Source organism: Pteropus medius, unplaced genomic scaffold, assembly GCF_902729225.1.
Source record: "Pteropus medius unplaced genomic scaffold, Ma_sr-lr_union100, whole genome shotgun sequence".
Taxonomy (NCBI): Eukaryota; Metazoa; Chordata; class Mammalia; order Chiroptera; family Pteropodidae; genus Pteropus; species Pteropus medius.
The window spans coordinates 3,815,017-3,830,663 of NW_024350325.1; the positions used below are offsets into that span (position 1 = coordinate 3,815,017).

Below are 15,647 nucleotides of genomic sequence, written 5' to 3' on the forward strand. Positions count from 1 at the left end.
CTCATAAATTGAATTGACATTTAGTCCCAAGACTCTGTTTAACATTAGTCTGCTTCTAAGAGATAAATCTTCTAAACCTGTAAAATCAGGTTTTGGAATATATAAGGCTTCTCATCAGACCTTCCGACTAGACAGTCCTGCCTTCGGGGTGCTCAGCAGATAGCCATGTAGCTTTTTTTCCATAATAAAACTCATGTTTATCTCAGTTAAATCAATCTTTTTCTTCATGATTTCCTTTACTGGTTTCTACCTGTAGAAACTATATTCTCTCTTTATAGAGATTTATAAAATAGTAAATTTTATTTCTCCTATTGTTTGGTATTTTAAGCATTTACCAATTGAATTTACTCAGGTAGTGCAGGTTGCAAATCAAGAAGAGTTCACCATTCTTTATTTTATTCATTCATGTCATAACTCTTTATCAAGTGATCACTAAGTGAAAAATCTACATTCTGTCACATACTGAAAAGATAACTGCAAGGATCTTAGTCTAGTGGAGAACATAGACTAGTCTACAGTGCTTTGGTAGGCCAGTAGTGCTATGGGAGTCGGAAGGGATTGAGGGTGGAGAAATGGGAGGGGTGTGTGTGTGTGGGGGGCGTGTTAAAGTAGCGTTCCAGACAGGGACGATGCGCCAGAATTTAAGGAGAGTAAGGCTTCTTTGGGTAATGTAAATAATTATATTACTGAAATAAAAAGACTATGAGTGTAGGAACAGAGAGATTCTTAAAGGGTTAGACTGGAGAAGAAAGCAGAGATAAATCATGGCCTTATGTATTTCAGGGATCACTTGGCAGGATATCCCTAATGAAATCCTCTATTATTCTAGTCTGTTGTATTTTCAGCTATAACAGGAGTTGGCAAGCTTTTTCTGTAATGGGTCATATAGTAAATATTTTTGGTTTACATGCCAGACTGTCTCTGTCACAACTATTTGACTTTGCTGTTTTGGCCTGAAAGTGGTCTTAGACAATATGCAAATAAATGGGTGTGGCTGCATTCCATAAAACTCTTTACATAACAGGCCACAGGCTGGAACTGGCTGGTGGGCTATGCTTTACTCATCGCTGGTATAGAAGAGTTTCTTCAAAATAGTAGATAATCATGTTTGAAAATAACAAAGGTAAAATAAACTCATATCTGAAACCACAGAGTAGGTTTTGTCTGTTTGCAGAAGCTTATTGTAGTTGGTTAAGAACTTTTTGAGGAGGATAAGCAGTAAATAGGAAAGTAGTAAAAAAAATTTAATTTATTTTAATGAATATGGTGATTAATATCACAGATAATATATTCATCCAATGCTTTCATTACAAAATGAAAACATCAAAATTTCTAAAACTTGTAAAAATAAATCTTTATATTCATACAACATTTTAAAGAATGCACTATTTCTGCCAACTTTCATAATAACCTCAAAAATACATGAACCTTAAAGGCAAGATATGTATTTTATTCATTTATTCCAGGAACCAACACAGGAAAATGCCTGGCACCAAGTTGTGTTAAGATGCATTTAACTAAGAGCAAATATCATTTTCTCTTTAACAGTTGAAAAGTTTGGTCTTAGAGAGGTTAAATGTTTTAATAAGGTCACATAAACGACATCAGAGATAGAACTAAAATCCAGATTAGCTGACTCCTGGATTTTTAATTTCAGTTATACTCTACTCTCACCAATATGAAAAAAAACACAAAGCTAAACATATAGTATAATTAATATCGCAGAAATACACCAAGATTATTAAAATGTCTTTTATGGAATCATCTTATTGTCTTCGTCTGCTCAAAACTTGCCTTCAAGGAAATGACACTTCTCTCACTCCTTGAAATATCAAGTTACTGCAAGAATTACTGTCTTTGGTCCCTGCTGTTTAGTCCATAGGCGGGCTATTAGCCCAAACTGAGCTATAGGAGGACTTCTCTGGGTATTACACAACTGTCACTGAGAAAGATACAGTAAAATATAAACTTAGGAGTTATTAACAGACATGTTCTATCGTGTGGATTGGGGAACAGAGATATCTAACTTGCAACAGAAGAAAAGAATGAAACAATTTACAGAGAGGCTGTTGGATGAAATTTGTAGAGTCTCGAGCTGATTTGAGTGGGTTTAGCTGTTCTAGATGCCTAAATATAACCTTATCTCTGGGTTCCATAGGGAATCCTATGATCCTTAACATACATTATCGTTTCCAATTTGGTTTGTGTTTCTGTGTTTAGCCACTTACAAAGTAATAACCTATACAGAGAGTCATTCGATGGCACATAGTCAATGTTTATCTAAGTTTATTTGATTTGAATTTGGAAAAAGTCTACATTAATAAAGTTAAGGGGAGAATTAAGACAGCTACCCAGAAAAAAAAAATACATAAAAATTATCTTCTTCTGATATCTTTAAGTGCAAGACAAATATTCCCCAGTGGAAAACATCTGTCTGACTAAATATGTTAGCTTGATACTAGAGAAACCAGAGGCATTATTTACATTGATATAACAAGTTGGCTAAATTCAAAGAAAATTCTGACCTGCAGTCTTATAGAGAAAATGCCATGATTGAGAGTGTTCGAAAAGACAAAATGGACTCTTCTCCATAACCAAAATAGAGTAGTTAAATGAGCCTATTGGTTTGCCTCTTTCCTCTATATTAGTTCAGAGATAGTCGAGGATTAGCAAAGTGTGGTCATATGTCAATAACTGATTTATAATTGAAAAATAGTTAATTGATAGACAACCATAGGTATTTCCAAACATATTTAGCCTTAAAAAAGTCAATAGAGAGTCTTACTCTCCTTTCAAAATCATACAAGAATGGGGAATTTGAAAGAAATCTGCAGCCATTCTCTTTGGAATAAATGTAGCTAAAGGATTACAGAAAAGAATCAGCAGGTGTCTCTGATTAACAGGCCTCCTCCTCTTTTAAATGTGTAATGTGACATTCTAGGTTAGTAGTTCTCAAAGTATGGTTCCTTGACCAACAACTTCAGTATCACCTGGGAACTTGTTAAAGACACAAACTCTTGACTCCCACTCAAGACATACTGAATCAGAAACTCTGGTTGTGGGGCTAGCAGTCTGTGATTCTAACGCATTCTGCTCTGGATTGACTTATATTCGTCCATCCCCTCCTTTCCCCTACCACGTTTGTATGTTGAAGCCGAAACACCAATGTGATGATATGTGGAGGTGGGACTTTAGGAGATAATCAGGTTAAGATGAGGTCGTGAGGATAGGGTTTTACGACAGGATTAGTATCCTTAAGAGAGCAGAGAGCTTGTTCTCTCCTTCCAAAAATTGTTTCCCTTTTTCTCATTCAAAAAAGAAAGACATTCTGGGACAAAGTCGAGGGGCCTTATAATAAGAAATATCCTGGCTATTTCTAAATAAATGTCACTATTGTTATCTTATTTCTCATGCTAAAAGATAGGATGTTTGGTCATTTATTTTTGTGTTTATAATATTATAAAATATCTTCTCCTCTACCTCCTATATCATTGAAACTCACTAGATAGTGAGTTCCAAATTGTGTTAGTGTGTTAATAATGACTCACTTTCTTATAAAATTTTCTAAATAGTATGAAAAAATCTATATAAGATAAGAAAGTGTAGCTGTTGAATTAGAACATAATCTTTGAAGTGATCTCATATATGTAACTTACAAAAATGTTAAAATAGATTTTACTCTTCAGTTTTGAATAATGCAATGTTTACAATTAAACTCTTTACCAATAGGTGGTGCTAGAAAGTTTAAAATTTAATAGTTGAACTTGCCAAAAAAAAGTGCTGAACTGCTTTTTTAAAAAAGCATTATAAAACTGTGTATATATACATAATTAACCCCTGCTTGTTTTTGTTACAGCTCCATCTAAGACAGTTCGACTTGTTGGTGGTAGTGGCCCCCATGAGGGCAGAGTGGAGATTTTCCATAATGGACAGTGGGGTACAATTTGTGATGACCACTGGGAATTGCGTGGTGGACAGGTCATCTGTAGGAGTTTGGGATACCAAGGTGTTCAAAATGTGCATAAGGGAGCTAATTTTGGACAAGGTAATTTTTTTAATTAATTTTTTTTAAATTAAATGTAGACATTCTCTAATATGTATAATCAAGTTGAGATAGAAACACATAGGATGGGTAGACAAATTCTATGTAGAATTTTTTTAAATGGACTTTCCTAGGAAGTAGAGATGAAAAGAAAGAGATATTAAAAACAAATGATATATGCCCTCAGACAACCTTTAACATTTAAATTTCATTTAGATTCAATTAGCTAATTGAAGAGTACTAACATAGAGGAAAACTGAGTAATTGGTAAAACAGGACAAGTGAACTGCTGCCAAGGCATGAATCCTGGGAAGATCAGTTTCCATAACTGGATCCTGTGGGCATCTGAGCAATTCCATGTGTTCACTCATTCTCTCCTCTGTGAAACTGGAGAGGAGGGTGCCAGCTTCTTCATTTACCTCCCAGTCATGTCCCACAGGAATGAGATATATCCTTGGTCCATGATGGAGTATCTGCCTTCTGAAAGGACTGTGAAAAGCCATGAAAGAGAAAGAAGCAAGTACATGGGCTCTCTGTTCTTATATTACTTAGACCTTCTCCTCCTTTAAGGAAATGTGATGGGAAATAAGGGAAGGGAACGTTTACTTCTCTATTTTAGGTTGATAAAAACATTGATTAATTTTTTTCTGCACACATATGTGTATATTTTCACCTGGATGGTTCAGTAACCTGTTCTATGAATGTGTTTTAAAAAGCTAGAAAATTTGTGGGGACAAAATATTTGAATGTGTACCCATAACATTTTACTCTAATTTTTTTAAATTGGCACCTTAGAATAGGTTTTACATAAAATTAAACATGTACAAATGCTTCAATTCTGAATAACAAAAAGTTTAGAAAAAAGTAGCCATGTATATATTGGAATTTTAAAGTCAGTATTTCCTACTTATTTACCCTACTGTTGAAATCTGATAAATAATTGATTCCTCTAAAGTTGATGTTGACAAAAAAAAAAGAGCGGTTTGACTTTCTTGATTTCATAAGTGTTATTCTAGATAGATATGAGCAAGAGGAAATTGAATGCAAAATTTTAAATATGAGATTATCTAGTAATGCTGCTATTTTATCTAGAGTGATAAAATAGAGGAGTGTGCCAAATCATCATTATTAAAAGACTCTAGCAAGGCAAGATTGACTTCTTGACTTAATAAAAGATATTGTTAGGTAATATTATGTTACAATTTATTGAGTAATAATTATGTGCCAAGCATTGTGCTAAATACCTGAATAGTATTAAAAATAGGTCATAATTCTATCCTTTATTCTTATCTAAATGAATCCACTATATCATATTTAAAGGATAAATTTAAGTGGGAGTCCAGGTTCTAAAGTCTTCAGAGACCAGAAAGATGATGTAATTTCATAAAGAGCCATGAAAAGACAGAAGAGTGGTGATGAGAGTTTCTGTACTTGGGTTAAGCCCCTGACCACTAGTTTTTAATTTGCATCTTAAAAGTTTAAATAGCAGAAACAAAAGAATAGATAATATTCATAATTTGCCACAACCAAATAGATCTTTGAAATTTCCAACTGTTCCATCTCTACTATACCTTCTGAACTTTTTCCCCAGGTTGAAGAATGTGGGACTGAAATCATTCTTGCACCTGTAAAATTTGTCTCCTAAAGTGAAATGGCTATAAATGTCAATAAACTAGGTTTTTTTTTCTTTGCCCCCCAGAAAAGGGAAAAGAAAAAAAAAAACCCAACTCTTGGTTACTAGAGAATCAAATGAATCAATCAATCATTTAGCAAGATTAAGCTGCCAATCTGAGTTTCCATAACATTGTATGGGGAGAGAATCCATTGGGATGATAACTAAGATCCACAGCATGGAAGACCATTTATTTTAAATACATGATTCTATAAAACATTTCCAATGACTGTTAAAATCTATGAGATGGGCAGCTGTAGTTCTAATAGAAGGCATACAATTCTCATCTATGGTGCCATTCCTCACCTGGTAAGTGGCTAAAAATTCTTCAGTTTTAGAAATAGCATGTGATGATCTGAATTCTTAGAATGTCCTTTGTTGACCAAATGAAATATAGTTTGCCAAGTGTCTTAATAACTTAATCAACATGGATAGCTGAACAGCTCAATCCAAAAAGAGAAAATACTCTAAAATACCTTTCACTGAGATTAATTATTTTACAGCTTACATTATCCAAAGAATTGACAACTTTAGCTTTTTATCTTAAAGAAACAAGCCTGGTAGTAGTTTATTAATTTCTTATATCTTGAAGTAAACCTTTAATCTACTACAAAGAGAAAACCAAATTCAGAATAACAGCAGTAGCATAGGTACCTTAATTCAGGGGAAACTAATACGGTTTGGCAAAATATAATCTGTGGTAAGAAAGCGAACAAGGTGTCGTGTCCCCGCTTTATTTCTTCTGTGAACATGAAGACTTGTCATAGATTTCAAAGCTGTTTTTCCATTGAAGTTCCAAACACAGATGGTAAAGACACAGTTGGAGACTATTGTTTTAAGATCGTATTAACTTTAAAGCCTAGTCTCACAAGTAAAATATTCTTTGCCCCACAGCTTTTATTCATTCCTGCTTATCTCTCTAGGACTTTCTGGTCTAAAGCATTGGTAAAAAGGAAGAAAACAAGTATTTTAAAATGCTGACAAGAGAATGTTACCTATTTAAATAAGTAATGAAACAGTAGAGTTTAGTATCGTGTGAAATTATTTTTTTGGCTAAATGGAGGCAATTCTCTCAAGTTTTCTTCAGATAACTGATTACTTCTCTAAGATGAGTGTCCATTTTTAGCGAGGCTGTGTATTTATGGTAGTTGGTGATTCTGTATGTTATGCTAGAGTTTTATCATAATAAAACAACAATGCATGTCAGAATTTTGTTTTTCCTTTCACATCTTCAAGTGCCTGCTGAAGTCTAGGTGTTTGAAAACTAAGAAGACAAATCGGAACTTTAGCTCTGATACTTATGTCTCAGAGTTTCAATTTTTTTTTACAATGAAATGAGACTAAAATAATACCAAACCAGCAGATTTGTTTTAAATCTTAAATGAGCTGGCATATAAAAAGTGCCCATCACGAAGCCTGTCTCATAACATTGCTTAAGAGCGGCAGAGATCACCGCCAACTGTATAACTACACGTTTCTTTGCCATCCTCTTTGAAAGGTAGAAGAGTCAGATCAGTATCATATTGTACAGTGACAGCAGTGATGTTCCAAGGCTCATAAAGTTGAATGTGATTTTCTATTGCACAGAGAGAGGAGTGACTGAAGTGCACTATGCGGGACATCTGATCATCTCTCCACTGTACCCAAAGTAGACCCAGCTCTTGTCTCAGCTCTCTGTGTAGAGTTCAGTATCTAACAATTGAAGATTGGTTATGGGAATTTTAAAATAATAAAGCTAGACGAGCTGGCAGAAATAAGAGAACTGAGGTTATTTGTTCTGAAGAAAAAGAATCTGAGAAATAAATTTCATGATTTGCTTCATTGTGCATTGTATTTAAGAAGCAGGCTTACATTGTAAGCTGATTTTGGATTAGACATGGCAAACAATCTTTTTATGTAAGGCTGTTTAAACTCCTTATTTTCTTACTCTTCCACTTTAAATTTGCAGTTTCGCTTGGGTGGGGGAAGCAATTTTGAATGTAGAATAGAGATAAGAAAGGAAACTTAGAAATATGTGTAGAGGGGTTAGGGAAGAAAGAGATGCATTAAAATTTTAATTATTTGTCTTTTTTTTGGAAAGTGAGAATTAGATTTATACTATATTATACATTATCATTAAAATTGAAACAAGGAGGAAAAATCTGAATTTATTCCCTTGGTATAATTCCCCCATAAATACAATATAATTTTCTAGGCACAGTTCCCCTACCCCCCTCCCTTTTATTTCCTTTCTGGTTTTAAAATGGCAAACCTGGTTTACCAGAGATAATCCTCATTAGCCTTAAGAACTATTAGTTTTGCAGCTGCAAGAAACATGATTTATAGGACTAAAGCTTAAAGCATGTTCCTTTAAATAGTTTCTTTAATTTGCATGCACCTTTTGCATAAAATACAATGTTCATTCTCTTGAGTAGACAAAAAGGTTAAATTAAGGAAACGCTGAGAGGCATCTGGTGCTTGTCATTGCATGGCTCAGGAAAGAGGGAGTGAGTCACTTCTTTCTCTATGCAGGCTGTCCAATCTCTTGACCCTGTGGTCTCCCTGTATCAAACTTGGATGAGCTTTATCAGACAGCGGTGGTACTCTGGGAATTTGTGCAAGGTATATCTGAGCCTGTATGCTAATGTGGGAAGTAAGAGCTGAACCTGGAGCAGCTATCTCATCTTTATACTGAAGTTTATACTGAAGACCCAAACTTGAAAGCAGAAACTAAAGAAAGTTCTAAACATAAATGTTATCTTTTATTCATTATCCCTTTCACATCTATAATCAGTTTTCTAAGCAGAATTTTTAAAAATATAAGAACAAACTGGAGGAGATCAAAAATATAACTGTACCTCTGCTTTAGTGAATGGAAGTAAAAAACATCTCAAAGATAAATAAAATACATATTTTTTTATGGTCAGAAGTCAAATTCTTACATCTTGCTTCTGGCACATTTTAAAATGTTTAGATGTTGATTACTATAGAAACTAATCTAGAGCCTATAGAGTTTTTAACATATTTGTTTGTTACTCATGGTAACAAAGATATTACTAAATATAAAATAATATTATTTGTCATGTGCTTACTACATGATCTTATTTAGTCCACACAGTGCCTGTGAGAAATAGATATTATAGCCCTAATTTTTCATAGAGAAAGTAAGTAATGCTGTCAGCTGTCACAAAACTAGCCTAAATTTACAGAGCTATTACGTGGGGGGAGGTCTAGATTTTTTGTCTTAATCTGTCTCTTTTCACTGGACAGAATGTCCTAAGTTCTTACTTCTTAAGAGCTTTATGTCTAAAGAGCTTGCTTCTTTAAAATTTTCAAATCACAAAATTTTAAAGGTAAATGGAATCTTAGAGATATTTTGTCATACCCTTTTATTCTGTATATATGATAAAACAGAGAAAATAAGTGGCTTTTTTAGAACTACAAAATTAGAATCCAGATATATAGTCTGTTTACCCATTGTCTATTCTGACTCTCAGTCCATTTTTAACTTTGATTAATTAAAAAAGTTTTTTATTGAAGGAGAAGCTATTGACAAAGTACTTCCCAGTTAGAAGTCTTAAAAGTGATATAAATTTATATTACCCAGTCATAACTGGATTTGATTAAAATTCATTCGGATATTTTTAACCATTTGTGATTTTCGCTTCCCCATGTATCTATGCAGCACTAATCTCAATTCTCATCATTTTACTATATATATCTGGCTAATGTATAAAAAATCTGATTACCCTTCTTTTTTCATAAAAGTTGTGGGTTAATGAAGATCAGATTAAAAGAAACTCAAATCTCTTAAAGAAATAACAATATCTGTGTTTTTTAAAAGAGATTAAGAAGAAATGATATTGTCTGTCAAACATGTTCTTAAGAATCACGAACCAAGCTCATAAAATTCTAGAAGCAATAGACAACACATTTGTCATTGTTTGCTTCTGGAAACATCAACTCAGTCAATTTGTTCTCCCTAGCCCTTAAATTGTAAAGGGAGTTGTAGATATATAGATGGCTGGGTAGATAGATGATAGATAGATAATAGATGGTAGACGGTAGATGATAGATGATGATAGATGATAGATGCACGATAGATGATAGATGATAGATAGATAAATAGATGATAGATAAGAGAATAAAAACACATCTGAAATATAAATATCAATTTTACATAGGTTTCCACTAAGTAGAAAGGATAGTTCGGTTGCAAAAAATAACAATGACAACGGCAACAACAAAATCCTTGAGTAACCATTATTACCTAAAGAAATAAAAACAAATTTGTAATTTCATGCTAACTTTGCATTAATTTTTAACGCAAAAAACAATTTGGAAGGATATGGGAAATGCATATTAAATAAATTTCCCCCTTAGGCTCAATATTCCTAAATATATTAATATGAAAATAAAACAACAAATCTATGAAAATTATTTTTATAATTATTTGGGCTTTTATGTAGTCAATAAATATGACTAAGTTTTAAAGGTCATTATGTCCTATTGCTTGGCTCTGTTTTTTCTGTAATTTTGAGAAAGTCATTCATCCTTTCTGAGTCTCAGTTTATTTATCCATGAAATGAAAATAATTGCCATTATTTTACAATATTAGAAGAATAAGTTTTAAAAAGCATATGTGAAAAGATCTAGTATATTCACTGTGTCTGAAAACATGTTCATTGTGTCTGAATCTTTTCCAGATAGCAAAATACCAAAGTTATCAAATGGCACAATATAATGATCATATCCATACGTTTTTGGTGGAAAAATCACCGGAATAAGAGCTAGGAGTTCTAGATGCAAGTATCAGCTTTGTCAGTAATTGTATATGTAAACTCAGTTGCAACTTCTACCTCAAATAGAAGTCTTCACTAAGAGGTCAGTCTAACAGAGAATGGATTTTGATTTTGTTCAGTCATGTAGGGACTCAAAACAGATTTGTTGAAAACCAAATCTAATAATGTAGAGAATTACAGTAAATTATTGATTGAAGGCACTGGCTTTAGGTGGACACAGGGTGGAAATGCTCCATCTGCATTGAGCAAAGTTACTTTTTCTCTCTAATTTTTATTTCCCTCAATGAATGGCACTATAAAAGCATGTACCTTTTTAAGGTCATTTGGAGGATCCAATGAGATAACCTATCAAAAGTACTTTGCATGTTTCTGGCCATATTGTAAATTTTTCAAAGCATGGTCTTAACTGTTCATTATTGTTATTACAGCTTTAGTATTTTAACATTCATGAATTCTTTTACTGTCATTTCTAAAAACTTGTGCCTACGGGTCAGCACATTAACTGACTAAATAATATGTTTCGTGCTGCCCCTGTGGGGACGACCCTGCTGGTGCTGCAGCCATTGGGAGGTATTACTCTTAATTCTCTTTTTCTAGATTGTAAAAATCTGCACTGCTAAGATTCAAACCCAGTGACTAGATCCGCAAAATGTAGAGTGAAAGCGTCACAGTACCCTGGGTACAGAAACCATGGAGCCATAATATTCTCATGTTCCACAGCTTTCACAAACACTTTTACTTATGTTTATTTATACCATTTACAAATGTCCATAAATGTAATAAGTACAATCTATAAATGTCCCATTATTTTGCTTCTGTCTCAAGTTAATGTGGAAGCAGTTTCACTATCCGTGCAATTGTTATTTGCCTATATTTTTGAATAACCCTCTGGGACTTTCAAAAAATTGGTACAGGCTTTAGATAAAGTATATATTTGAAAAAGAAATGTGTATTTAAAAAGACATACATATGCAAACATGCTCACACATACAAACACTTATAAACACAAATGGGACCATGCTATACCTACCTAGTAGCAATTTGGGAAACAGAAAGCGTTCCTGGAAAGATTTCAGATTTTGAGATCATATTCCTTTTTATCTGCCTTAAAATTTTAAGTTGAAAAGACTCAGTATTGTTATAAACGTTTCAAAAACACATGAGCTCTTCAGATTACTATTATTACTGTTAAAACTGATTAGTACAGAAAAACTTTTGCTTTTATAATAGAATATTATTTGAATAATGATTTAATTACTACTATATTAAGTGAAAAACACAATATTTCTAATTATCTTGATAATGTAAACCAAAATATAATTATGTCTCAAGTTTGGATTGTTCTATTGAAGGCACAAGTTATTTAAAATTTAAGTGACTACACCAATTTATTTTATATGGAAAATCTCCTGTCTGTTCTAAAAGTAAATAAAAACATGTCATCACAGAAAATGTCTATATAGACATCCTATTAACTGTCCTTCGGGCATGTGGATTCTTCATCAATTTTACTTCCACACTTCTGCCAGACACATAATTCTAAATGTAGTCCTGATGATGTCATTTCTTTTGGTGACTCACAATATAAAGTTCAAAAAATTTATAACGTGGTCCCAGCTTTCTATCCAACCTTCCCAATGGGTCCTTCTTCCATCATTAGTGTACTTTGTGTTTTAGATGCCAGGAGACTGTTAACCACTCTACCTCAAGCATTTTCATGCTGCTCCCACTATATGGAATGACTTCCTTTTTACAAGTGGAAACCTCTACCCGTTTTTTGAGATTGGGTCAAATGTTATCCACATTGTGATTACAAAATTCCCACTAATTTATTAATGTATTATATGCACACACTACTTTCAATTGTATACATTATGAAATATGTATATATTGTTAATGTATTGAGTTCACAGGATATCTGACAATCAGTAAATGCCATTATATGTGTTAGTATATATACCTTTGTGAAAAACAAGTCTTTATTTAACACTGTTTTATAGCTACACAAAGGTCTGTTTCGAATTCAAAGGTCTGTTGAATTTATTTCTAAATATATTTTATATATCTCTTGTGACTGAAAGAAACCTTTCGACAGCATATTGATGTAAAGGAAAATATTGATTATGACTGCAGTATTAACATATTTATTTACCCTCTACCAGTTTAGCAAAGGTGTTTGTTGAAAGTTAGCTGATAAATCATCAGTTTCTTGATGACATAAGATGTTCTTGAAAACTCATTAGGAGGTTTGCCATATCCTATGTTTAATAAAACCCAATGAAATCATTTATTTAGAGGTTTTCAAAGGTTCTATTTCTAAATGTCTTAAATGTAAATGAAAGAAAAAAACTTTTATAAGTTATACAGTTAGAAAATCTTTAGAGAAGATCAGAAAAACATTTTCAAACATCCATTTTTAAAATTATCTTTTCATGCCATGAATTCCTTCTTTAAAAGATGTTGTTCTCTTATTCATTGGTAATATTATGTTTTTATCTTAAAAATGGCAGTTAAGTTTGTTTATTTAGATAAATATCTGCAAGGTAGCCTACTACTGGCAGCCATTGTTTTTCTTTCTAATGTGTTTGAGGAAGAGTTCAGACAAAGAATAAGTGTTAGCACTGCCATTTTTTTTCGTTTGTGTATTCTTGCAATTAATAATTCATGATCTTCCTACTGGACAGTTGGTAAACTCTTTCTGGTTGTATTATTCATAGTTTAATTAAAAATAGATAATACGTTTGTTAAACCAGACACATGTAAACTGAAATACAACTGAAGCTAAGAAAAGAACTTCAGAATATTTTATGTTCTAGATATACCTCATAAAAATACACTTAGATCATCAGGTCATTTCATTTATCCATTTCTATTAAAGGTTATTTCTTTCCTTATTTTCTTCATTTTTTTTCTTTATTTTTATTTTAAAGCTTATTTCTTTCCCTTATCCTTAAGACTAATTTGTTAAATGCTTAGAGAAAAGCAATCATTCTTTATAATTTTGTAGAACTGTGTGTGTACCTTTGTTATAGCTCTTATAATTTGTATTTTAGTATTTTACACATTGACAGAATAGAAAGTTTTCCGAAGCAGGGGGTTAATTTTTGAATCATAATAGAGATCACAGAAATAATATATAGAAAATGATCAACACATGGCTTTGTTGCACTCAAACATAAACACTAAAATATATTAATGCAGTTGTATCTGATTTTTGCAGGGACTGGTCCAATATGGTTGAATGAGGTCTTTTGTTTTGGGAAAGAATCATCTATTGAAGAGTGTATGATTCGACAATGGGGTGTGAGAGCCTGTTCACATTCTGAAGATGCTGGAGTCACTTGCACTTTATAATGTATCGTTTTTCATTCACATTTATGAAATCATTGCAAAATGATCTGTATTACTTTACTTCATTAAAACCAGCTTAATGAATATTTCTTAATTAAGAAATTAAGAATATTGTCCAAAGATAAGAAATATTTAAAAATCATTGGATAAACATGTTGAATACCTTCATACTTACTATATGTCTATATCTGAACCATTTTAACATCTAGGTTTTTAAATGGAATTTTATACTCTAAGGACTTATATATTGAATATATTGAAGTTTAGGTCTTCTAGATTACAAATCTAGTAATAATGAAAACACATTCCAACTGATGGCTCCAATTTATATCTTCAAAACAAGATTGCAATTTTTGTCATGTTTGTCTTTTTTGTAATCTATCTAGTTGATTTTAATTTAATTACTTTCAGCATAATAAAAGAGTTGACGATATATCTTTTGTGCCCAGTTTACAAAATCTGTACTCTATACATATTTTTAAAGAAAGAATCTTATCCAGCTATCAAGATCTCTGAACATGCAATAACTTGACTGTTAGATAACAATGTTAATGATATGTTTTTGGCCATGATGGAAAACTCATTAGGAAGTTTTACATGCTCATATATTAATGTGGTCAATAATAGCATGACTAATAACATGGTTATTAACAATAATAACATGGTTATTTTACATGGTTATGTATTGACAGTTTTTTTACTGAATCATAAAGTTAGTTGAAAGTAGGATTTATGAGAAAAGGCACGTCCCGCCATTGCTATATGTGTCCAAATAACTGATAGATCAAAAATGTCATTTTCAACATGGAGCTCAGATTGTTATGCATTTAAATCAAGTCGAATAATCAGCTTGTTACAATTCTAGGACACTGTGTTAAAAATGTAAATACATCTGCTTACTTCACTTAAACTAACAGCATGCAAATGTCTTGAATGCAGAAGGAAGTTTTAATTATCCTTCTCTGGAGAGTTTCCTGAAGTCAATCTCTGCCTCCTCCACTACTATGCTGGATTTATATTGCATCAACACAGCTATGCTAAATTACATTTCCCAGAATTCTCTTTCCTGCGTTGTTCTGGTTTATCATGGACCACAAAAGACATTGTGCATGGGATTGAGAAACTGAGAGATTAGCAGCAGCCATAGTTTTCTTTATGCTCAGAAAGTTCTTGAGGGGCAGCAGGACACTTATACAGCATACACAGGTTGTCCCTGCTCTTCTGGCTGACCTAGTTTACAGGAAAGCAAGGACTATCTCTTGAAGTTCTCTCTGGAGCCTCCTTCAATTTCTTTCACTATTAGGACAGGTGCACATTTAGTTTCATGATTAATTTATTACCTTCTCCTGAGGCCACCTGAACCATCAAAGTTGGAGGCAGTGAGAAATTAATGCAGGTTCATGGGTTCCATTTTGTTCTTGCTCTCTCTCAGTTTCTGTCCATCTTCCCTTTTAAACTGCCTCCTTGCTGACTTCAGATGACCCAAAACAACTGACAAAAACAACAGACTTTTCTTAGACTGCTTAATCAGCAACCAAAATTTAATATTGAATGAGATCAAATATATTTTTACCTTTAATATATTAAGTTTAATTTTTCCTGTTTCTTTTTACCTGAGATCAAATATCTTGAAGGGAACAAAGAGTTGCCCTGGGCTTTGAGACAGTGGCCTTAGGCAAGAAAATGGACAGGAGAATATGGAGCATTTAACAACTACAGTAGTGGGCTTGCTGTTTAGAATTTCTTCCAGTTTTTTAATGAAATGGAATTATTTTTAATTACTGTGGATGTCGAATTGTAC

The 15,647-nt window shown here is 32.7% G+C and overlaps 1 protein-coding gene across 5 annotated transcripts in view; it reads left to right on the forward strand.

Moving 5' to 3' along the window:
* Positions 1 to 15,385, forward strand: part of MSR1 (macrophage scavenger receptor 1) — a 72,826-nt gene extending 57,441 nt beyond the window's left edge. For 2 of the 5 annotated variants that reach the window (XM_039839326.1, XM_039839327.1), the window contains 2 exons: positions 3,857 to 4,045; positions 13,716 to 15,383. In XM_039839326.1, coding sequence (XP_039695260.1) covers positions 3,857 to 4,045; positions 13,716 to 13,849 — 323 coding nt within the window. In that variant the 3' untranslated portion in view covers positions 13,850 to 15,383. Of the gene's footprint in view, positions 1 to 3,856; positions 4,046 to 13,715 lie in introns of all 5 variants that reach the window. The other 3 variants (XM_039839328.1, XM_039839324.1, XM_039839325.1) reach the window with 3 other exon arrangements.
* The last annotated feature ends 262 nt before the right edge of the window (positions 15,386 to 15,647 follow it).